At 57.0% G+C, this 21,885-nt stretch overlaps 3 protein-coding genes across 5 annotated transcripts in view; 1 reads left to right on the top strand and 2 right to left on the bottom strand.

The window, feature by feature from the left end:
* Positions 1-6,338, bottom strand: part of CNGB1 (cyclic nucleotide gated channel subunit beta 1) — a 70,059-nt gene extending 63,721 nt beyond the window's left edge. The window contains exons 1-2 of the mRNA XM_073880227.1: positions 6,227-6,338; positions 5,606-5,679 (exon numbers count right to left, since the gene is read on the bottom strand). The gene's annotated coding sequence lies outside the window, so the exon portion shown is untranslated. The remainder of the gene's footprint in view (positions 1-5,605; positions 5,680-6,226) is intronic.
* On the top strand, positions 1,483-9,056 carry SPMIP8 (sperm microtubule inner protein 8). 3 transcript variants are annotated; one of them, XM_073880226.1, is made up of 8 exons: positions 1,483-1,570; positions 2,291-2,547; positions 5,973-6,145; positions 6,414-6,588; positions 7,018-7,079; positions 7,314-7,378; positions 7,734-7,766; positions 8,886-9,056. In XM_073880226.1, exons 2-8 carry the CDS (start codon positions 2,325-2,327, stop codon positions 8,914-8,916), a joined length of 762 nt encoding a protein of 253 aa, XP_073736327.1. In that variant the 5' UTR covers positions 1,483-1,570; positions 2,291-2,324; the 3' UTR covers positions 8,917-9,056. The 3 variants fall into 3 exon arrangements, with proteins under 3 accessions (XP_073736327.1, XP_025745059.2, XP_073736326.1); XM_025889274.2 differs by having other exon boundaries at positions 1,489-1,570; positions 2,323-2,547; positions 6,084-6,145; XM_073880225.1 differs by having other exon boundaries at positions 1,489-1,570; positions 2,323-2,547.
* A 5,835-nt stretch (positions 9,057-14,891) lies between these two features.
* Positions 14,892-21,730, bottom strand: ZNF319 (zinc finger protein 319). Its single transcript, XM_025889124.2, has 2 exons — positions 21,433-21,730; positions 14,892-19,429 (listed from the first exon to the last, which is right to left on the bottom strand). The coding sequence occupies exon 2, from the start codon at positions 19,155-19,157 to the stop codon at positions 17,346-17,348; it is 1,812 nt and encodes a 603-aa protein (XP_025744909.1). The 5' UTR covers positions 19,158-19,429; positions 21,433-21,730; the 3' UTR covers positions 14,892-17,345.
* Positions 21,731-21,885: the final 155 nt, after the last annotated feature.

The raw sequence follows: 21,885 nt of genomic DNA, 5'->3' as shown, positions 1-21,885 counted from the left end.
GCCATCGCCCCGATGACACCCTTCATGCTTGGTGGGAATCACTCCCATCCTCAGCCACAGCTCCGGACAGCCACCAGTATGCTCTCCAGCCCCCCAAATGGGCCTTTTCTGGACATTTTCTATAATGGATCATACAACATGGGGAGTGTTTTTGTGTCTGATTTCTTTCATTTAGCATAATGTTTTTGAGGATCACCCACATGGAACCACGTATCAGGACTTCGTTTCCTTTAAATTCCTGAGTGTTCCATGGGGGAGGTTATATCACAGTCTATGAATCTACTCACTAGTCAATGGACACTTGGGTTGTTCCCACCTATCGGCTATTTGAAATCATGCTGCTGTGAACATTTGTGCACCAGCTTTTGTGTGGACATATATATTTTCAGTATGCTTGGGAAGATTCCTAGGGGTAAAACTGCTGCGTTCTGTGGTAATTTTATGTGCTGTGTTTTATGAAACTGCTAATCTGTTTTGCAAAGTAGTACCTCTTGTCTTGGCCTGAATAAGAGAATGTGGGCTCTCGCCTTAGAAATTAGTAGTTACATTATATATTTACACACTTGCTGTATTTTGTTGTATTTTATAACTTTAAAAGACTTAAAAACAAATCGGGGGTGGGGTCGTGAGTAGAGACAACTCTGGGAGAGTTTTCTCTAAGGGGTGGGGCTTGGGGTACTCTCTGGGGGGGCTGTCTGGAGCCCTGGAGGTGGAACAGCAAGGGAGCCAGATCCTGCATGACCCTCCCAGAAGAGGTCTCCCAGGACCCAGCAGTCTCAGCACCTGGGCAGGTGTCTGTGGAGCATATTCCAACACAGGCATATAAGTTAGACTCTCCCCAGGTCGCCTCACCTATGGGGCCCAATGCCAGTGGTTGTGACCAGGGTGGCGGGCAGGCCCCAGGGCTTTTGGGTACTGGGCTTAGGCACTCATGACCTCTCTTTCCTGGGAAGGAGGGAGGGAGGCTGCAGGCCTGCAGGGGCCCAGGGCTAGAATATCACCTGCTAATCCCTAGCCTGCTGAGGCCACCGCTCTCCCTGATCCCTTTATGCTGACCCTGGACACTGGCCAACCGCTAATCGCCACCCTTGGAGACCCAAGGTCTGGGAGGCAGGGTAGTGCCCTCTTCTCGCAAGTCTGCAGGACGGCTCACGGTCTCCCTACATGGCAGGGCCTAGGGTCTTGCCTAACATAGAGCCTTGAGGCCCAGAGAGAGACAGCGACTAGCCCAGGATCACACAGGATGCCCTGGCTTACCATGGCATGGCAACCTCCAGGGTGGCTTATGCTAACGCCCAGGAGACAGCAACTTTCAGGAAAGCCAAAAGTGGGAGCCAGTGCACAACACCCCAGGTAGCTGGCTCCTCTCCTCAGAACCAACAGTTGCTAGGGTTGCTGAGGAGTGGGTGCCCTCACAATCAGGCGGCAATGGGCGTTGTCTCTCTGCAGAATGTTCCTTTATTCTCCTATTGTGTAAGGCACTGGGGCCAGTCCATTTCCCTGCCTCTTCTCCCTACTGAGCCGTCAGAAGAGCAGGAAACCCTCACAGGCCTGTGTACCTGCAGACCAGGTAGCCGCTGTTGGGGGGGTCAGGAGCAAGGAGTCCTTTCTCCCCTCTTCTCCCTGCCCCACGTCCCTGTCCTCCCTGGGGAGGCCCACCCCCTGAGACAGCTTCCCTAGGCCCAGTCCCCTTACCCTCTCCCTGCTCCTCCACGGTCCAAGGTCCTCGTTCCTCCTGCGCACCTCCCACTCACCTCCACCTCGCACGTCTAATGGGGTCACGCAGAAAGGAAGTAGACTCAACAAATTCTCACTAAAGTTTCAATGACCGACAAGCCGTGGGAATAGCCACTCTTTAAAGGGAGGCACCGAGCGACCAGCAATGCTGTTCGAGTTCATATCTCTCATGCCTCGCCCCTTCTCTAAAACTTGCCTGTGTCTCCCTGTAGAATTTTGAGCAAATGCCAGATACTTTAGCTAAGGCCAGAAGTCCATAATTAGCTACCCAGAGCCAAACGGAGCTAAATTCTGAACCCACCTGCGCCTGCTGCTTCCCGATCCCGATTTAAGAACAGACTCCCATGCGGCCACTTTTAGACCGCTCGGAGCCACACACACCCTGTCCTGACCTGTCAGGGCCCTGAACACATTGTGCGCGCCCGCGTACGGGGGTGGGGGCGGGTTGACTCTGAATGTCCCTGACACCGCAGGGGGAGCCCCCAGCTCTGGGTAGTAGTGTTGGACGAGTAGAGAAATCGGCCCCGGCCAAGGTTGTGTCACCCCACAGAAGGGTGTTGGGTCGGGGTGTCTCTGCTCCTCTAGCCATGGCCCGCACCATCGACGTGGTGCCCTGGGACGACTGCTCCACGCACGCGTACGCGTCCCCGGCCATCCTGCTGCCGCTGGAGCCGCCGCGCAACCAGCTGGCTGGCGTGAAGCAGCAGCTCTACCACCCAGCCCTGCCCAGCCTGCGCCGCATGGACATGGACTCGGTCAGGGCCTGCCTTTCCGACGAGCACTGCCGGTCCACCACCTACTGCCGCAGAGGTCTGGCCACCGGGCTGCCGCTGGCCACCGGCCCCCTCCGGGCCTTGCGGGGCGGGCGCGGGGGTGGGGGTAGGGGGGAGAAAAGCCAGGAGGGGGGCGGGGGTGGGGGTTGGGGGTGGGAACCTGCCCAGGTCTCAGCCTCCGCTTCCTTATCAGGGAAATGGGGTAACAGGGCCTGCCTCATATTATGCTGAGATTCAAACGAGCTGGGAGAATAGGGGAAGGGAGGGAAAAATAAAACAAGATGAAATCAGAGAGCGAGACAAACCGTAAGAGACTCTTAATCACAGGAAACAAACTGAGGGTTGCTGGAGGGAGAGAGGTGGGGGGCTGGGGGACCTGGGTGAGGGGCATGAAGGAGGGCACCTGATGTGATGAGCACTGGGATGTTACATACAGCCCACGAATCACTGAACTCCACCTCTGAAACTAATAATACACTCTATGTTAATTAATTGAATTTAAATAAATAAATAAATAAATAACAAGCTAAGAGAAGCACTTAAAGTCATGCCTAGCACAGAGTACATGCCCAACAATAACCTAACGGTGGTTACTAACAGAGAGAGAAGTGTGCAGATGTCGCGTAGTAGGAGTGATCATAAAGCGACAGTGACAGCTTCTGCCCAATCTGCTCTCCACGTGGAAAAGGAAGAGAAAGACCCTCCTCACACTCCCCATGAATGAGAGGTAGACAGGAGAGTCTTTGGGGTGAAAGGGCCACATGCACCCAAGGAATAGCCCTTCATCAATTGAGAAGCTTGGGTGTGGAGATGGGGGTGCCTGTGAATGAATGAATGAATGAATGAATGAATACACGTTCATTTCAGCACATGTATTAAGCACTTGCTTTGTGCCTGATGCTGCCCCAGAGGGAGGGAAACAGAGAGGATAGCATGTGCAGGGCCCTGGAGGGGAAAAACTGCCCCAGGTGCTGGGGGAACTCGAGGGGTTTGGTTGGGCTGAAGGACAAGGTTGGGCAGCAGCAGGAGCTGGGGCTGGGGACCAGGGCACTGCCACTAAGCTCAGGGAACTTTGGAGGCAAAGGGGACCCTCTGAAGACTTGAAGCAGAAAAAGAGGTCTGAGCATCTGGGGGTGGGGAGGGGGTGGAGGATGGCTCAGAGGGACCAGAGGTGGATGGGGGCTGGGGGGCGGGTATGACACTGGGAAGGACCACAGTCTTCAGGAAGGAGTAACATTGTTTCAGCCACTGGAGAGGGTTTGGGAAGGTATTTAGGAGATGAAGTAACAGGATTTGGTACCAGTGTGGGTGAGGGGCAAGAGTGGGAAGTCTGGAATGATACCCAGTTTCCAGCTCAGGTGACAAGTGGGACGAAGGTGTCAGAGACTGTATGGAAATTTCCAGAGGCCCCACGCAGAGCCCTGTAGGGCCTAGATGGGAAATGCCCGAGGTGGGTGGGGAAGCAGTGAGGAGGGAGGCCCCCACACCTGACCCTTTAAGGGGCAGCCGCCACGGGGCTCCGGCTAACTGATGCGTGGGCAGGCTCAGCACGTTTCTCCCAATTTCCTGGGTTCTCTTGGAAGCCAGGAATCTAGGTTTTTAGGGACAGCTCTTGATTTAGATATGTATTTTTATTGCAAGCTTAAGCCTTTAATAAAAGTAATAGAGTCACAGGTTCAAAATTCAAATGCTGTAACAATGTAGATCTTAACATCTCCCTCTGCCATCCCCCACTTCTGCTGACTTAACAGGTAACCTGCCAGTTTCCAATGTATCCTTCCACTGTTTACTAATGCAAATACAAACATAAATTCTTTTGCTCTCCAACTTTTTGTTATGAAGATATTCAAACATAGAGAAAAGTTGAAAGGATAATACTATGGATACCCAGTGCCTTCCACCTGCTTCAGTTAATCCATTACCATATTTGATTATTCTCTCAAACACACACACACACACACTCACACTCTCTCACACACACTTCAGCAAACAGTTCCCAGCGACAACAACCTCCCATATGACACAATACTATATGATCACATCTAGGAAAGTTAACAATAATTCCATAACACCTACTCTTCAGTCCATATTGAAATGTCCCAAATGACCCCTAAAGATGTCTCAGAGTTTTAAAATCCTTCCAGAACCAGGCTGCAATCTAGGATTGCACACTGTAACTGGTTGCTATGTATCTTGTTTTAGTCTGAAATAGTCCACCCACTTTCCATTTTCCAACTGGAAAATTTCCAATTTTAGTATCGGCTTTTTAGAGTTCAAAATACTTATGTTGTAGATAGTCCTACGTTGTGAATCTGAGTATTTCCTTACAATGTTGTTTACCTCGATTGTTTTCTGTAAACTAGAAACTAGGTGTAGAGGCTTGGTTAGCCAGATAAAACATTGGTGGCCAGAATCTTGCACAGGGGATGGATGCCATGTTTGCCCTAACGCTTCAGCAGGAGACACGTAATGTCATTATCCTGCTGTTCATGATGTGAGGTTTGATGACCTGGTTAAGGTGGTGACCTGGAATGTATCTTCTTCTCTGCCTCCAATCGCCTCAGTTTTAGGCGTTAAAGCAAAAGGGAGCATATACTCTTGCACACCTTGGAGGTTTCGTATGGAGAACTGCCTCTATTTATTTTAAGTAGCTGCCTAGTAAGGATGTATCACAGTGTATTTAACGAGTCCTTTAATGACAGACACTTGAGCTGCTCCGTCATTCTCTGCTCCCAACAATGCTGAAATGGGTAGATCTTTTACCCACATCATTTCCCAGTTGTACACCTGTAATGTGGGATAAATTCCCAGAAGTAGGACCAGAGGGTCCGAAGGTATGTGTATTTATACTTCTGATAGTTAATGTCAATTGCTCTCCATAGGCTGGAACCAATTAATACCCCCTCCGGCAATATTACAGCAGTGGCCCTGTTTCCAATAACTGCACTAACTTTTGGATTGTTTCCAATCTGATAGGCAAATATTGGCATCTTAATGTAGTTTGAATATGCATTCATCTTATTGTGAATGAGGCTGAGTGTCTTTTCATATGTTTTAGGGACCATCAGCATTCCTTGTGTTTGTGTGTGAATTACCTATGCATACGGCTGGCTCGTTCTTCTTGTCTTGTCTTGATTTCTAGGAACTCTCTAGGGAAATTGCACCTCATCTGTAAAATAAGTGGAAATACTTTTTTACCATTTGCCCTTTGACTCCTGTCAGTTTTGCCAAGCAGAAGTTTGCTTTTTGTAGTCAAAGTCATCAATCTGCCCTTTATGGCTATCAGATTGTGAATGAGTTGATATGGCCTTTCCCACCCCAAGGTTATAAGGGAATTTACATATTTTCCTCTAGGGTTTTTATGGTTTTGTGTTTTTTACATTGAAATCTTTGATCTACTTGGAGTTTATCCTGTTGTAAAAGTAAAAATCGATTTTATCTTGGTTTGTTTTTTTTTTTAAGTTGTCAAATATTTCCAGGAACTTTTGGAGAAAGGTCTCCTGAGGGGGCCCATGATGGCTGGTGGAGGAGACACCTCTTCTCCACCTCTCCCTCACTCCATCTCTTCTTCAGATGACTTTGACAACGCCCACTTCACACTTTTGGGTGTCCCCAACAAACCCCTGCAGTGCTTGGTGAGTGTCCTTTGCTCCTGGCCCCGGGGTTTGCTCAGGGGAGAGGTTGTGAAGGTCCTGCCCGCTCCCAGCCCCAAGTACCTCGGGTTCTTCAGCTGCCTGCTTGGGCCCCTGCCCCCTTCCCATCTCCTTTGCGGGGCTTCAGGCTCTCTGCCAAGCGCCTGGGTCGGAAGGGCCAAGTTGTCAGCCCCAGGCTACAGGATGGTCTGGGTCGGCCCCCCAGGCTTCTGCACCTATCACAAGGCCCTGACTCACATCACCCTGGCAGGACGTCACGGCGACCGGCCAGAGACTCCGCAACAGGTGCCGCGAGGGAAAGCTGGTACCCATCGTGCCGGGCATCAACCGGGTCGACTGGCCCTGCTTCACACGCGCCATTGAGGACTGGTCCCGCTTCGTGTCCTCGGCCGGCGAGTTCAAGCTGCCCTGCCCGAGCAAGAGGGGTCAGTCTACTGGGTCCGGAGGATGCCCTAGGGCGGGAGAGACCCGGAGCGCCAACTGTGGGTGGAGGGCATCGGGGGGGGGGGGCTGCGACAAGGACGGCGGGGAAACCAAGGAGCAGCTGGGGCACTGAGAGCGGGCAGGACCGAGATGGGCTGAAGGACAAAGACGTGGGTCTCGTCTTGGAGTGGGGGCAGGGGCCAGGTCCCGGCCCGAGGGAGCCATTGGGCGGAGGCTGAGCGCGGGGCGGGTTCTGGGACGGGTGGAGCAGGGTCTAGAAGCGGGGCTTGTCCTGGCGGGGCGGGGCAGGCGGGACTGGCTGACCCAACGGGTGTGGGCGTGGTTCGATCCAGGGGCGGGGCTCAGGTACGGGCGGGGGCGGGGCTTGTTCGGGGTGGGCTGGGGGCTGGAGAAGGGCGGTCTCTCCGCAGTCGAGAGTTTCAGTGGCTACGCGGTGCGGTACTTGAAGCCGGAGGTGACCCAGAACTGGCGGGTAAGGAGGGCTGTGCGCTGACCTGTTCCTGGGGACCAGGGGGTCGGGGAGGAGAGGCTAACACGGGGAGCGGGGTGGGGAGAGGGCACCCAGAGCAAGGTTTCCCGGTCCCCAGGGCCAAGATCTCTGGCAGAGAGCGCTGTGGCGGGCCGGGGCGGGGGGGGGGGGGGGGGGTAGTGGCCCCCGCCCCCCCCCCCCGGCTCACGGATCCCCCATTCCTCTGGCCCGCGCCAGTACTGTCTCAACCAGAACCTCAGCCTGGACCGCTACGGACAGAAGCCCCTGCCTTTTGACTCCTTGTAAGTGAAGCCACAGACCTCGGGACCCCATACCTGGAGGAGGGAGGATGGAGCCTTGGCCGCTTTCCTCCGAGCACCTTTAGTGACTCTTGAAAGTGTGAGACCCGGGAAAACTGCTGGGTTCCAATACACCACAAGGAAATTGCAGTTTCGAACTGAATAGATGTTTAATCAAACGGAGCATCCTGTCGTCCAGTCCCTGGCAACCCCACCTTTCGGAGTGGAGGCATTAGGTGGGACCAGGGTGGAATGTAATCCTTCTGGTGGGATGGCGCCTCCCGAGATGGGAGTGAGGTTCCCGGAGAGGGTCACCATTCCCCACCTCGGGCTCACCATCCTCCTCCCTTTTTGGCAGGAACGCCTTCCGACACTTCGGCTCAATCTACAGGTAGGGGAATGACCCCACTCCTGCTCCGCACTCGGCCACTCCTCCGTCGGGCTGTATCCTGGCTGCCTCTGGGCTCAGGCAACTCTCAGACCCCTGTCCACCCCGCCTCGAGCCAAGGGATTGGTACCCTCTGGGTGATATCCAGGGGGCCGACCTGCTTCCCTCCGGAGAGATCCGTGCCAGGCGAAAGTGCAGCCTACTGGGAGATGGGGGGAGCAGAGTGCATGTCCCACCCGATTTGGCTCAGACTAGGCCAAAAGGAGGGGGGCTTACCAGGGAGGAGAGCAAGGGCTGATGGAAAGAACCAAGAACCGAGAGTCTGCCTTCCAGGATGTGGATAGGTGGGAAGGGCTGAGGCTCCTGTTTCCAGCAGGAAGATGTAAGGTATTCAAGCACCTTCATCTTTCAGCCCTCTCCCAACTCCCAGGCCCCCTTTCCTCCACCGCAGCAGTACCACACTCCTGGATGTCCCCCAAAGCACCAGCACAACCAAGCATGCCACACTTTTGCTGGTGCTGTTTCAGGGCCCAGGTGATCCTTCCTTCTCTGCCTGGAAAATTCCTCCTCACTCTTGAAAGCCCAGCCTAGATGTCCCATCCTCCTTGAAGTCTTCCCTGAGGCTCCCTTGAAGCCTCTCCCCTCCAGCTCAAACCCCCTCGGGTTGGTCCACCACAGGTGCATCCCTATCTGATAGCACGTAGACTACTGCGTTATAATAATTGATGGAAAGTTTGCCTCCTCTTACCCACCCTGTCCACACACAGGGGAAAGCTTTCTATTTTACTATTATATACTATTGTATAATGCCTGCCAGCGTAAGTGCACTAAATGTTTGAAAAATGAGTAAAGCGGGGCAGGACTGGGGATCAATGAGAAACAAAGATGAGGCAAACTGGAAGGGGGGGACTGAAAGTCAAGCAGAGTCTCTGAAAATATATCATTGAAAGGAAATAGGGAGCCACTGAAGGCTCTTGAGCCATAGAGAGATAGGATGGAAGCTGTGTTTTCAGAGCTTCGAGGACAGGAAGGTGGGTTTGGGGGGCAGGCCTATAGAAGGACAGCTTGATTTTCCCCAGGACACCCTGGAAGCCCCTGCCTCACCCCTGTTTCTCTCCACAGTCGTGTCAACTATCTGACCCCCTGGCATTAATCGATGAAAAGGAAGCCGAACCTCAGGCTGCTGGACTATGCCACTCAGGTTCTCCAGCAGGACAGAGGGTATATGGTGGCACCACTCATTTCCCTATGAGTTCGGCCTGACTGGAAATAAATCTAATAATAATAAACCAGGTTTCTCTCTCTCTCTCTCTCTCTCTCTCTCTCTCTCTCTCTGTTGCAGGGATTGGGAGAGAGGTCAGTACCTCAGGATGATGCTCTTACCTTTACCTGCCCCCCACCAACTCCTGGAGGAGTGGGGGGGGTGCTGGAGAAAGATGTTTCGTGACCCCAGGTGAAGAGTCAGGGTCTAAGCCCCAAGGCTCAGCCGGGGGTGAGGTGCAGAGTTAGCCTGGGAATTGGGTTTTCCCTGTGCCCCTGTCCCCTGCTCGCAGACCCACAACCAGGCCCCCTCCACCTCAGACTTTGAACTCGGGCCCTAAAGAGAAAAGAGGAGGTTTGAAAGGAATTTTAGATACTGCTCTCAGAAGCTTTTACCATACCAGTATACTCTGGGGGCTTCCCTGGATCTGGCAGGCTCTGGTAGGCTCAAGGCAGCCTCTGGGCATGGAGCAAGAATCACCTACTCCCTCCACAGAGCTTCAGGACTAGCCCTCACATCTGTCCACCAAACTACAGAAAGGAAAACATGATGTCCTGGGGATAGCCATGGGCTCTCCTGGGCCAGGTCCGGAATAACCGCACTCAACGGGCTAAGGAAGACTGTCTCTGGCATGGTTAGGGAGAGCCAGGATCAATGCACAGCTCCCTTCCAGATAGCCCACCCGCATCCCACTTGTGGTCAGTCTGCAAGGACAGATCCCAACCAGGATAAATAGCCACCAAGCTCTAAGACTATCTGAACAAGAGCCCTGCAGCTAGGGTCTGGGGCCTCAGGGATCCTTGAAACTTTTGAAATCATGAGCAAAACTGTATGTGCCCCCCACATACACATTTTCCCATGGAGAGGCTCCTTGTTTTCATCTGATTCTCAGGAGAGTCAGTGCCCACACAGGTTAGGAAACCTTGACTTACAGTTTCCCTATCCCCTTCCACTAATAATTACTGAGCACTTACTGCATGCAAGCTAGGTCTCAGGTGGAAGGAATTTAAAGAATAATACCAGGTTCTTATTTCTGGACCCTATGTTACACTATTCAGAACACACCGTCATGTGACTTATTATCTCCTCCATGCCCCATATCCCATAAACACTCTGAAAAGTGACCAGAACGAATGCTATCCTATATCACAGATGGGAAAACTGAGGCCCAGATCAGGAAGAAGTTCACTTTGGCCACACCCAGAACTCAGGACTCAAAGCAAGTCCCAGCACTTGACACAGTGTTCACATAGTTTGCGCTCAATGTCGTAGAATAAATTATTTCCCAGAATGGGAGGTCTTTTGTTCAATCTTGGTTAAAAAAAAGAAAACAAGGAGACAGCTTTATCGTTGTCATCTGATAATGCAGACAGAGCCTGCCTTACAGACTCTAGGCTGACTTTAATTTCTTTTAGGGGTGGAGGTGATGGTTACTATCCTAATACGGAGGTGAGGGACCATGGTGTCTGTCTCTCTGTCCTCAAGGGTGGGGTTCTGCTGACAATAGAGCAGGAGCATGGGGAGGAGCAGATGGGGAGTGGTAAACAGATCATGGAGCCCCTTCTTCCTTGGGGGCCTATCGAGAAGGTATCCAGCTTCCTGCCATTTCATGCAGGAAGAAACGCTTTCCTCCAAGCCCAGCGGGCAGTCCACCTTGCTTGAACCTCAGGAAGTCCCTGGCAGAACCTCTTGGGGTATCAGAGCCACATCCTGCAAACCTGAGTGCCTCCTCCAACATGACAGCTCAGAGAAGGGATATATCTGCCCAAGGCTCCCTTCACAGCAGGGATGCTGGAGTCGAGTCCTGGCCTGTGTGGGCCTGGGACAGCCCGAGAGCATGCCTCAATGTACCAGAGGGAATCAAGTGCCTGGGTTTTTTTTTCCTGGCCCTGCTTCCCTGACGCTGAATGACTGGGCAAGGCCCTCCGGGAATTTGGCCCAGCAGACATTTGAGGCTTACCCGGCCCCATGCTGGGTGCAGGAAGGACACAGACCAGACGCCCTCCCTTCCTGGGAGGTGCTCCCCGTACAGGAGGAGGAAGGCAGGCCCAGCTGATTCAAACTTGAAAGCAGAAGGTGAGAATGTGGGCACACCTAGACCACATTCCTCAAGCCCAAGACACTGAAAGGTACGGTAACCCACACCAGCAATGTAATTAGGTTCTTGCTCACCAATTGTACACTGAATCCTGACTCCGTAGACCTAAAAATGTGTATCCAAGAATAAAGCAAATGCAGAGTGGATGAGCATTAACAAGCCTGATTCAGTATGTACTTTCTTTTTTTTTAATTAAATAATTTATTTTTAATTAATCTCTATGCCCAACACGGGCCTCAAACTCAGGACCCCAAAATCAAGAGTCCCATGCTCTTCCAACTGAGACAGCCAGGCACCCTACCACTTTCTATTTTTTAAGCGTAAGATAATGTATTAAACACTTCTCAGACACCATGAGGTGGGTGATTTTAGGCCCATTTCATGGGTGATGAAATGGAGGTTAAGTGCCTGGCCCAAGGTCACACTGCTGGTGATTGGCAGAGCTGGGACTTGAAGCCAGCCTACCTGACCCTTGAGCTTGAGTAGCCACCACATGCCACTGCCTTCCTGCCATGAGAGAGATACAAGCCAAGAGTGGGGAGGAAACCAGAGGGGGCTTCCTGGGGGTGGGGACATCTGATAATTCTACACAGAGGCCAAGAGATGGGAAGAAGCCCTACTCCCACCTAGCCTGGGCCACTGTCTCCTGGCCTCAAAGTCTCCTCAGCCTCAGGGGACTCTTTACTCATCATAAATAGATCATTAGAAATCCTCCCTATGGCCACTACCTTGGGGACAGTCCAGCCTCCACGGCCTCACCCACAGGTCTTCCTGGTCGGTCCCCCAATCCACATCCCTGGCCCTGGGCCTCAATGCATTGCCCCGCACAATTCTCCCCACCAGCCTCCTTGCTATTCTGAACACCCAGGCTCTTGTCTGCCTCCTCACCTTTGTTCAAAGCCTTCCTCCCCCCTAAAATGCCTTTCCCATCACTTCCAACCCAAATCCCACCATTTCTCCCAGGCAGGCCTCTCTCAAGTGCTCCCTCCCCACCCACCCCCACCCCCACCCCCAATCTTCCCCGATACTACAGAACAAACTCCTAGCCTCTGGCCCACAGTTGGCTCTAAGGAAATACTGCACTTGGAGGCTCCCTTTACCTCTCTGAGTGAACACAGGGGCTCAGGAATGGGGCCTGGGGCCGCCCAGAACCCACACACAGATCTAGACTAAATGAAACAACTACTACAAAGTAACAGTTGTGTTCATGACAAAGTAACACACCAAATACATCCTCACCCAGGGCCTGGGGCTGGCAATGGGGATGGATCAGGGGTGAGGTGAGGGTCAGGGAGGACTCACATGTAAACTTTTGTGCTAAAAATCAGAAGCTTTGACATTTCCGACCTTACCTTTTGATACACGAAAACCTCAAACCTCTCTCCTCTAAAGTTTTAGCTGCATGCCCCGCAGCACCAGCTCGTGGATGAACAAAGGCAGGAATGCAGACCTAGGTTGGGGAAGCACACACAGGGAAGAGGGAGACCCCCGTGGGGACCCCCTATTCCCACCCCTCCCGTTGACCTCCTTTTCAGGGACCTGAGGAGGACTGGGCATTCCGGGCCTGGAATCTTTGTAGATTTGTGACAATCAATAGCAGCCAAGACTTTTCCTGGAGGCATGACCTTCAAGGAACAAAGAAATCCCCCGTTTGAGGATGGGATGTGGAGCTTATCACAGGCCAGCCTGGCCCAGCCTGGGAGGCCCCGGGGCCAACGTCCAAGGCTGGAGCAGCCGGGGGGCCTGACTGAGGCCTGCTCGGGAGGAGGGAATGAGGTAGGGAGGCGGGAGGTCAGGATGGAGGACTGGAGACAGAAAACTTCCACAGAGGCGTCTGAGGAGGTCTCGGCTCTTCCCGGAGCCGCCTCTGCGCAGATGGGGACACAGAGCCCGGCGGCTTTAATCCCTCAAGGAGTCGAGGGCCCACCGGAGGGCTGGCCGCCCCCTCTGCCAGCTGGTGAAGGGCTTTCCCGCCCCCTGGCCGGACCGGGCGCCGGCACCGGGCCCAGCCATTGTGCCCAGCTTCCTGGCCCACCAAAAGTGGGTTGGAACCAGAGCCCCAGGCCTCAGTGGCCGGAGCTGGGGGCCTGGGAGGTTCAGAGCCCAGGGCTGACCCATCCCCTCTGTGTGCTCCCCACCAGGCCAGCCCCCACGATTCCAGGCCTCCTTCACCACCAAATGCGTGGCCTTGGGCAGCCCCAGGACTTCTCAAGCGTCAGCCCAAAGGGAATACTACTCATGTCTGCCCTGCCCTGCCCTCCTGGTAGGAGGCTCTGACCAGCGGGTGGAGGCAACAGGGCTTATGAATGGGGTGTCGGGGTGGGGGTGGGGAGAGCCCCGACATTCAGAGGGAAGTGTTAGGGCAGCCCCCTCTGGCCTCTGACCTCCGACTGTTCTGCTCTCCCGAGTGGCCACGACGTGCCCAACCCTCCACAAAGACCATTGCACTGTGCCCTCACCCTCCCGAATTACCAGCTCCGAAGCGGGAAGCTTCTGTCCTCCTCTGTCTCTTGATCCTCCCCAGCTCTGGTTGTCGTCCCGATGTCACGGCTCACCCCAAGGTACCACCTTCTTCCTACGTGTCAGTGGTTGGGGCAAAGCACGATTCCCCAAAGACTAAAGGAGGTAGAATACTACCTCCTTTTACGCCCCGCGTCACAGCGTCCCAAGTCCCCTGGTGAAAATGCTCTGCTCTACAAGAGGGAGACTCACATCAGCCGTGGGACGCAGGAGGTTGTGGGGGCTCCTGGGCGGGTGGGTGGGCGGTGTGGTCAGCCGCTCAAGCCAGTCTTCGCCACTTCTGTCGCTTACAGCTGAAGCCAGACTGACACAGGAAGACCACAGGCTGGAGGCCAGCGGAGGCAGGGAGAGGAAGAAGACACAGGTTGATCCTGTCACCCTCCCAGAATCAGAGCGTCAGGTCTCTAAGGGCCCTTAGAGATCAGGGTCAAGACCTCTGCTTCAGATGGGGAACTGAGGCCCCCAAGAGGGGCAGATAACAAGTGCCTGGGGTCACTTTTTATCAAAAGGCTAGGACTTGAACCTGAACATCCAGGCTCCACTCACTGCCCTGGTTGGGGCGCAGGCTGGAGCCCAGAGGCAGAGGGCCAGGTGGGAGCTTTGTAAGAGGAGAGGATGGAGACAGAGCGAAAGCATGTCACTGTAGGCTCCGTGTGAGCTCAGCCCCGCCGGGGCTCCTCCTGCCCCATGCACACGAAGACCATCGAACATTCGGGAAGGGCAACCTGAAGCTAGAAAGCACCAAACACACGCCAGTGCTTTCCAGGAGTCTCTGCAAGGTGTGTGGGTTTTGCCTAAGGTCACTCAGCTAGCAAGGAAGGCAGGATCGAAGCCTGGCACGGACACGAGGGGCCCTGGGCGTCCTCCGGCTGGCAAGTGGACACCTGCAGGAAGGGACCACACGGCTCCTCAAGGGAGGTCCTCCCAGGGGCACACACAGAGGAAGTCAGTCCCCCTTAGCCTTTCCACTAGCTGTCTGCACCCAGTTTTGAGCCCCCCTGTGGCATGGGCAGCTCCTTGTCCTCTTGACTTTCTACCCTCCCTACCCCCACCTCCGGGGCAAGGTGCTGACCACCCTCCCCTGGCCTGGGGAGGCTGTTTCTCCCTCTCCCCGCCTGCGCCCCTGCCTTCGAGAAAATGGAAGGAGCCTGAGTCACAGCTGGCCCACTGGGGGCCTGGGGCAGGGAACAGAAAGGTGGGTTGGAAGGCCAAGGAGGGAGGTGGCTGGCTGGACACGCAGATGGATGGCGACGGGAAGGGGTGAGTACAAGTGGGCTGAGAGCAGGCAGCCCTCTGGGGCAGGGCACCTGGCTGGGGCCACTGCTGCTCCGGGCAAGCCCTGGTTTCCCACGGGGGCGGAGTAAGCACTCATGCTTACCAGGCCGGGCTGCGGTTTCTCACCATCCACAAGCTGCGTGTCCCTCCCAGCCCAGCTCCCTCCCGCCGGGGCTGCAGTGAGAACTCCAGCAGGGCAGGAGACCGCAAGCCTATCCCCTGGGGCCCCGAGGACTGTCAGCACCTTCACAGCTTTCCCCCCAAGCCCCGGGCCTCCATACAGAACGTCATGAATCCTCACAGCCACTAAGCAAGGCAAGGGAGGCAACTGAGTCCCAAAGAGGTTGAGTGACTTGCCCAAAGTCACATGACCAGAACATTCAAAACTTGGGATTTGAACCCAGCCTCACGTCCTGATCCCAAGCCTGCCACCAGAGCCTGTACCCCTCTGTCTCTCCCTCCATGCCCCATCATCCCCCAGGGGAAGAATGACCAGAACAAGCAGAGCTTTGGTCTGTGATGGTCAATGTCTTTACTTCTAAAGCATACATTGGACTCACTATATATTAACATCAAAAGGGGCTATCTAAAATGGAGTCATTCTTTTTAAAAATCCAAATTTTCACATTTTTATATAAGATCCAAAATGACATGAAATTAAACTATACAATGTTATGAACAGTATAACAACTGCTTTTAGAAAGCAAAAGGAAAGGGAAAAATTTGCAGTTGGGCCTGTTGTCGGCCTGGGTTCCATGTCTTTTGAGGCATTGTGACTGAGAGCCAGCACCGAGGGGAAGGACCGGCCCCTCTCTGCAAGCACAGGAAGGGAGCCGGGTCCCATAGAGGAGGAGGCGGATGTGGGCTGTTCAGCCTTCCCGAGGTGGGAGCGAGACAAGGCCCTCCCTGCTCCTCTGGGCCCTTGGTGCAAGCACTGATTAGTCTTTCCAGACCCACGCCTAAGGAAGGCTGGAAGAGGGCAGGGCAGGGGCACAGCTGGGTCCACAAGAATCATTTTGATAATAAAGGTCCTTCGGGCTTCCCCAGGAGGGCCCCCACTGGCGAGTGATCTCAGTCAACTCCAGGCACCTACCAGCTCCCTTAACAACCCTCTGCCCTGGCCTGCTCCCTATTGCCCTGGACACCCTTGACTCCATGAGCCCCGGTGGGCAGGCAGAGACCTACAGGGACCCGAGGAGGACCTCAGAGACGATCTCTAGCCTTGGAAGTCACTGGATAATGTCCAGGCCATCTTGGCAGCGCAAGACCCCGGGGTCCAGGCCAGGAGCCAGACTGACAGGGAAGGTTCCCAGGGGCTGGGAGAGCACTGTGGAGTCAGAGTCCTTTAACACCCCCACCCCCACCCCCACCCTGGGTGCCCAGGCCCGGTCTTGGCCCAGAAGGAGAGCTGGGGCAAGCTGTTTGGAGTCGCGCCCTTGACACTTTGGTTCACACATTCAAGGGGGAGGACACTTGTTTGCATCCACTGGTAAGACCGTGGACTTGGCCCTGCTTCCTCCCAGGCACCAAGGTGGTCTAACAATCCCCTTCTTTCTCATCAGTAGTTCGGTCTGGCCGAGAACACATTCCCAGAGCTTGGAACCATGCTGCAAAGGTAGGAGGGGCACTTTCCGAACAGCAGGATTACCCCTCAGTACAAAAGCTGCCTTTCCTCCCTTCCCTGTGGAGGGCACTGTCCCTGGCTGAGTGTGTCACACGAGAGCTTCTCTGCCTCCTCCCTTCTAGCTGGGCCGGTTCTCTGCAGGCACACCCAGCTCACAGATGTGCAGCCGTCCTGTATGTCTCCCTGGCGGAACCCGGGAGGCCACACCGGCCCCAGCTGGAGCAGAGAGGCCTGCGGCTCAGCCTCACCGACTGCCCTCCTGGTCCCCAGGACTACATCACAAAGCTGGCCTGCTCCCTCAAACGGCGACCTGAAGGAGGATGCCCTACATCCGGCCCACCTATGGGATCCAGCCCTTCTCCCAGGCCCGACCATGACCATCCTCTTTCCTAACCAATCTGGTTTCTAATTAGGCTGAAAAGTTTGGGAAGGTAGGGCTGGCACCAATCCCTCCTTGGGGTCGAGGGAGGCCACTTGACTTCCAGCCTGGTTCCAGGGCCCCAGAGACAAGGGAGGCTGATGGCTCTCAAGTAAAGGAATCCTATAATGGAAAAGAGGTTTGTGGGATCAGGGCCAGCCACAGCAATCTGGCTCCCCCCACCCCCTCCCTCCAGGCCGGTACCAGGAGCGCCAGGCACCCCCACTTCCCCTCCCCCCCACCACGGCTACGCGGGCGCCCTCGGTCCTCAGACCACCCAGCCGGGCGGCGGGGGGGTGGGGGGAGGGCCCAGTTGGCCGCGCGCGGGCCGGGCCCGGTGGGGACCGCTCGGAGGTGCGCACTCAGGGCTGCACTCAGGGCCGCACTCAGGGCAGGCAGGCGGCCACCTGGTAGGCGCCCTCGGCGGCGGCCGCGGCGGCGCTGTGCTGGGCGCTGTGCTCCTGCAGCAGGGCCACGTCCAGGAAGCGCTCGCCGCACCACACGCACTTGAACTGCTGCTCGCGGGCGTGCACCCCCTGGTGCTTGTTGAGATGCTCGCGCTGCTTGAAGGCCTTGTCACAGCTGGGGCACTTGTAGGGCTTCTCGCCCGTGTGCACCCGCCGGTGCCGCTGCAGGTCTGACGCGTACTTGAAGCGCTTCTCGCAGTCCGGGCACTTGAGCGGCTTCTCGCGCGCCGGGTCGCAGCGGTGCTGCACGAACTCCGAGGACGAGAAGAAGCGGCGCTCACACAGGGTGCAGCGCAGGGGCTTCTCGGCGGCGGAGCAGTGCGCCAGCTGGTGCTTCTGCAGGGCCGACGCCCGCTTGTAGGCCTTGGTGCACACGGGGCACTTGAAGGGCCGCTCGGCGGCGCCCGGCAGGCACTTGTGCCGCAGCAGCTCGGCCGACTGGTCGAAGCCCTTCTGGCACACGGGGCACTTGAAGAGGGTCTCGAGGGTGTGCACGTGCTGGTGGTAGAGCAGGTGGCTGGGCTGCCCGAAGCCCTTCTCGCAGAGGCCGCACTTGAAGGGCTCCTCGGGCTTGTGCGTGCGCCGGTGCCGCATGAGCGCGTATTGCTGCTTGAAGCCCATGGGGCACAGGTCGCACTTGAAGGGCCGCTCGGCGCTGTGCGTGCGCTCGTGCTGCCGCAGGTCCGACGGGCGCTTGAAGGCCTTCTGGCACTCGCCGCAGCGGAACGGCCGCTCCCCGCTCGGTGTGCACGGGTGCTGCAGCAGCTCCGAGGACTCCTTGAAGTGCAGCTCGCACACGTTGCAGCGGAAGAGGTGGTGCTCGCCCGAGTGCGCATACATGTGGCGCACCAGGTGCGAGCGGTGCTTGAAGGTCTTCTCGCAGACGGCGCACTTGTACGGCCGCTCGGAGCTGTGCGTGCGCTTGTGGTGCACCAGGTGCGAGGACTGGCTGAAGCTCTTGTCACACAGCGTGCACTTGTACGGCTTCTCCCCGGTGTGGATGCGCTCGTGCCGCGACAGCTCCGACAGGTGCTTGAAGGGCTTCTGGCAGATGGGGCAGCTGTAAGGCTTGTCGGCCTGCTCCGCGGGGGCCACGGCCGGCGGCGGCGGCGGCGGCGGCGGTGGTGGCGGAGGCGGCGGCGCGGGGGCCGGGGGCAGGGAGGTGGCCGCGGCGGCGGCGGCGGCGGCGGTGGCCGCCGGCTCGGCCGCCTCAGCCGGCTTGTAGGTCTTCTCACAGATGGAACATTTCACCAGGCCGCTGGCGCCGCTGTGCGCACTGTGGTGCTGCGCCAGCGAGGTGAGCAGCGAGAAGCCCATCTTGCAGACACCGCAGACGAAAGGCTTCTGTTCGGCCTGCACACACTGGTGTTCCAGCAGGTCTGTGGCCTGATGGAAGATCTTGAGACACTGCGTGCACTGGAAGGAGCGGTCGTGGCCCGCCAGGCACTGGTGCTCGTGCGGGCTGGACAGGTGCGCCAGGTCGTGACCACACACGCCACACTTGGGGCCCGGCTCGCCGGCTGCCTGCAGGGGTGCGTGCTGCGGGGGCTGGAGGCCGGGGTCCGGCTGCAGGAGGATGCCGTAGACGGCACAGCCCAGGGGGTTCTCAGCCGAGCCCGGGGGCAGCGCGTGCTCGGCCAGGGCGGGTGGTGGCTCGGCGTGGTGCTGGGGCTGCGGCGGCGGTGGCTGCTGGGGCTGCGTCTGCGGGGGCTGCTGCCAGCTTTCTGACATGCTTGGGAAGACGAAACAGGGCTTGGAGAGTAAGGGCTTCAGTTTCCCGCCGAAGGTGATCCAGCCCAGAGAGAAGCTGCCCAGGATCAGGGATGGACAAAAACCTCAGACGAGGCACACAAGGGGTACTGGTCAGACGGCTGGCGGCATTAACCAAGACGAACTGCCAGGCTCTGCCTACCGGAGGCGGGGCTCTCGAGGGCAGAGTGCCCGGGCGGGGGGTGGGGTGGGTGGCGAGGCCAGAGGGGCTCTGCCTTCCCCGATGACTGGTTCTGGAGGGAAGAGAAAAACGGTCAGCTTGACGCCGAGATCCGTGGCTGGTCCCTGGGCCCCTCTCCCCGTTCTGCCCACACTCGCCACACAGCTGCCACATCAGGGAAGAGAGAGGGGCTCAGGGCTGGAAGACCCGCTCTCTTCACACACGACCAAAGAAGTCTGCTGGTGGCTCAGCCCCTCCAGCAAAGACAGCCTCCCGGCTCCCCAGCCTACTGCCAGCCCTCTGTAGCCAGCTGTCTCACAGATAAGGGTCTGGCATGATCTGCCATAATACAAAGAAGTCATAAATTCTGCTCATGCTCCAAAGGAAGAGGGAGGCCCATGGTGTCCAAACCGATTTCAGCAGCGTAACTTATTTTGCAAATAAAATTCTTACTTGGAAGCCCAATACGTTATTACATAAAAGCAGAGAGGCACTGGTGGAGGACACCCCAAGGCCTTCGAGCTCCCTTCCCCCCGCTGCCCTGAATCTCAACCCAGGACATCCCTGCTCAGGGTAACAGCCTGCTGAGACCGAGAACCAGACCTCCCAGACCTGAGGGCCTAAGAGCAAACGGCCTCAGGCAGCCAATATTTAAAACAACTACAGGAACCGAGGACCATCTCAAAAAACTGATTTTGTGAGGGGATGACCCACATCCCTCTCAACTAACCCCTAGGCCCTCTTTCCTGACCACGTGCCTGTTCTTCCTCCACCCAACTGTTAGGATGGCCTTGCGGAGACCTGAGCCAATGTATGATGGGGTACCGATGATAGGTCCATAGACCCACCCAGCCTGGAGGGCTCCACAGAACATCCGGGCTCCAGTTAACTCCCAGAGCACCCAAAACTCCTAAATCCTCTGAATCTGACAGTGCCAAGGCCCGCAGGAAAAAGTGGGCAATCAGGAGTTTGCCTCGGCAATGTGGGAAGTAACATCCTAAGCACAGAGCATTTCTCCTCTTCCCAGGACCACCTGGAAAAGACAACCTTTCCAGAGGCAACCCCATTCCCTTGCTCCAAGTCTCTAACATTTTGGGTAATCCATGGAAGGGAAAGACCACCCAGCCCAGGCAAATCTCTAACTCACCACTTTGTGGCAGCAGAAGGTAATGAGAGCGAGAGGGAGGAACTTTTAGAATTACATGCAACCCACTTTCAGGTTTCCAGTTCCTCTGCCTCAAACATTGAAAAGTTTCTAAGTTTTCTCCTGAGGGAAAGAGGAGAAAAAAAGGGGATGCCTTCACAGGCCAGCCCTGCCTCTAACTGTTCTGCCAAAGAAACCTGAGAGTCAGGCGAAAAACTGTCACCCACAGCATCTTCCGGGAAGGAATGAAGGAAAGGAGCCGCTGCTCGTAGTGGAATCAGCAGGTTGCATGAACAAGCAGGTAGGAAGCCTCCCCAGGAAAGAGGGAAGAGGGGCTACTCTGAGCGCAGTCTAGGTCCGGATGAGCCAACCCAGATGAATTTTTTTTTTTTTTTCCGGTATGAATGGCTGCCAGAACCAGGGTCCCGGATCCTGGGCCCCCAGCTCAGCTGCCCACCCCTGCCCACTTCCAGGAAGGTGCGACCCGGAGGCCTCTCTGATCATTCCGCAAAGAGGAGAGACCAGGGTAACGGAGGCAAAGGGAGGCCCCCCCCCTGCGCCCCACGCCAGCCCTTCCTCCTCCCTGGGAACCCGAATGAAAGGCGATCACCTCCCCGCCGGCACTGCCCGCCAGCCTGGCTGGGTTGCCTCCTGTCAGCCCTCACCAGGAACGGCCAGGCCGCTACGGGCCGGAGCGCCGGCCCCGCGGGCGATTGGGCCCGAGGAAGGCCCCAGAGCCGCAGGCTGGGCCCGGTTAGTAGCTACGCGCCCCGGCTGGCCTGGGGCCGCCCCAGAGCTCAGGAGGCCGCCAGGTCGGGCCGGAGGTGGAGGGGGGGGGAGGTGGTGGTGGTGGCGGGCGGGCCGGCTGGGGAAGGGGTGCGGCGGGCGCGGGAGTGGCCCCCAGACGCAGCCCCGGGCGCCCCGCCGCTCACCTGCTCCAGGCCGCCCGCGGGGTCAGGCGCGGGGCGAGTGGCGACCGGCTGCTCTCTCGGCCGCCCCTTTATTCCGGCTCCAGCGGCGGCGGCGCGGCCTACGCGCACTGCCAATCCCCGGCCTCGAGTAGCGGCGGCGGCCGGCCCGGGGGCGGGGAACGGGCTAGCGGCGGCCGGAACCGAGGAAGCGACGTGCGTGGCCGGGATAGCGGGGCCAGGGCGGAGGAGCGCCGGGAGGGCGGGCGGACGGACCGACGGCCTTGCAGAGACCGGCGGACAGGCGGGCGGCGCGGGGGCCAGGGAGGCGGGGCCGGGGGAGGAGCGGCAGCCGGGGCGGCGGCAGCTGCGGGAGGAGCGGGCGGCACGGAGCGAGGCCGCCCCCTGCCGGGGACCCCGCGGCCGGGCCGGGTCGGACAGTCGGGCGTGCAGGGTGGCTCTCCAGTTGCCTGACCT

This window comes from Callorhinus ursinus, unplaced genomic scaffold (assembly GCF_003265705.2).
Source record: "Callorhinus ursinus isolate GAN/ISIS: 27379988/994484 unplaced genomic scaffold, GSC_fseal_2.0 scaffold37, whole genome shotgun sequence".
In the NCBI taxonomy this organism is placed as follows: Eukaryota; Metazoa; Chordata; class Mammalia; order Carnivora; family Otariidae; genus Callorhinus; species Callorhinus ursinus.
The sequence above is the reverse complement of the archived record's forward strand: the minus strand, read 5'-3'. Positions and strand labels throughout refer to the sequence as shown.

Bases quoted from the DNA above. Each gene is read 5' to 3' on its own strand.
- SPMIP8 (XM_073880226.1), top strand. From the start codon at position 2,325: ATGGCCCGCACCATCGACGTGGTGCCCTGGGACGACTGCTCCACGCAC. The intron at 6,146-6,413 runs GTGAGTGTCCTT...TCACCCTGGCAG, and splicing joins ACAAACCCCTGCAGTGCTTG to GACGTCACGGCGACCGGCCA. The intron at 7,080-7,313 runs GTAAGGAGGGCT...GGCCCGCGCCAG, and splicing joins AGGTGACCCAGAACTGGCGG to TACTGTCTCAACCAGAACCT.
- ZNF319 (XM_025889124.2), bottom strand. From the start codon at position 19,157: ATGTCAGAAAGCTGGCAGCAGCCCCCGCAGACGCAGCCCCAGCAGCCA.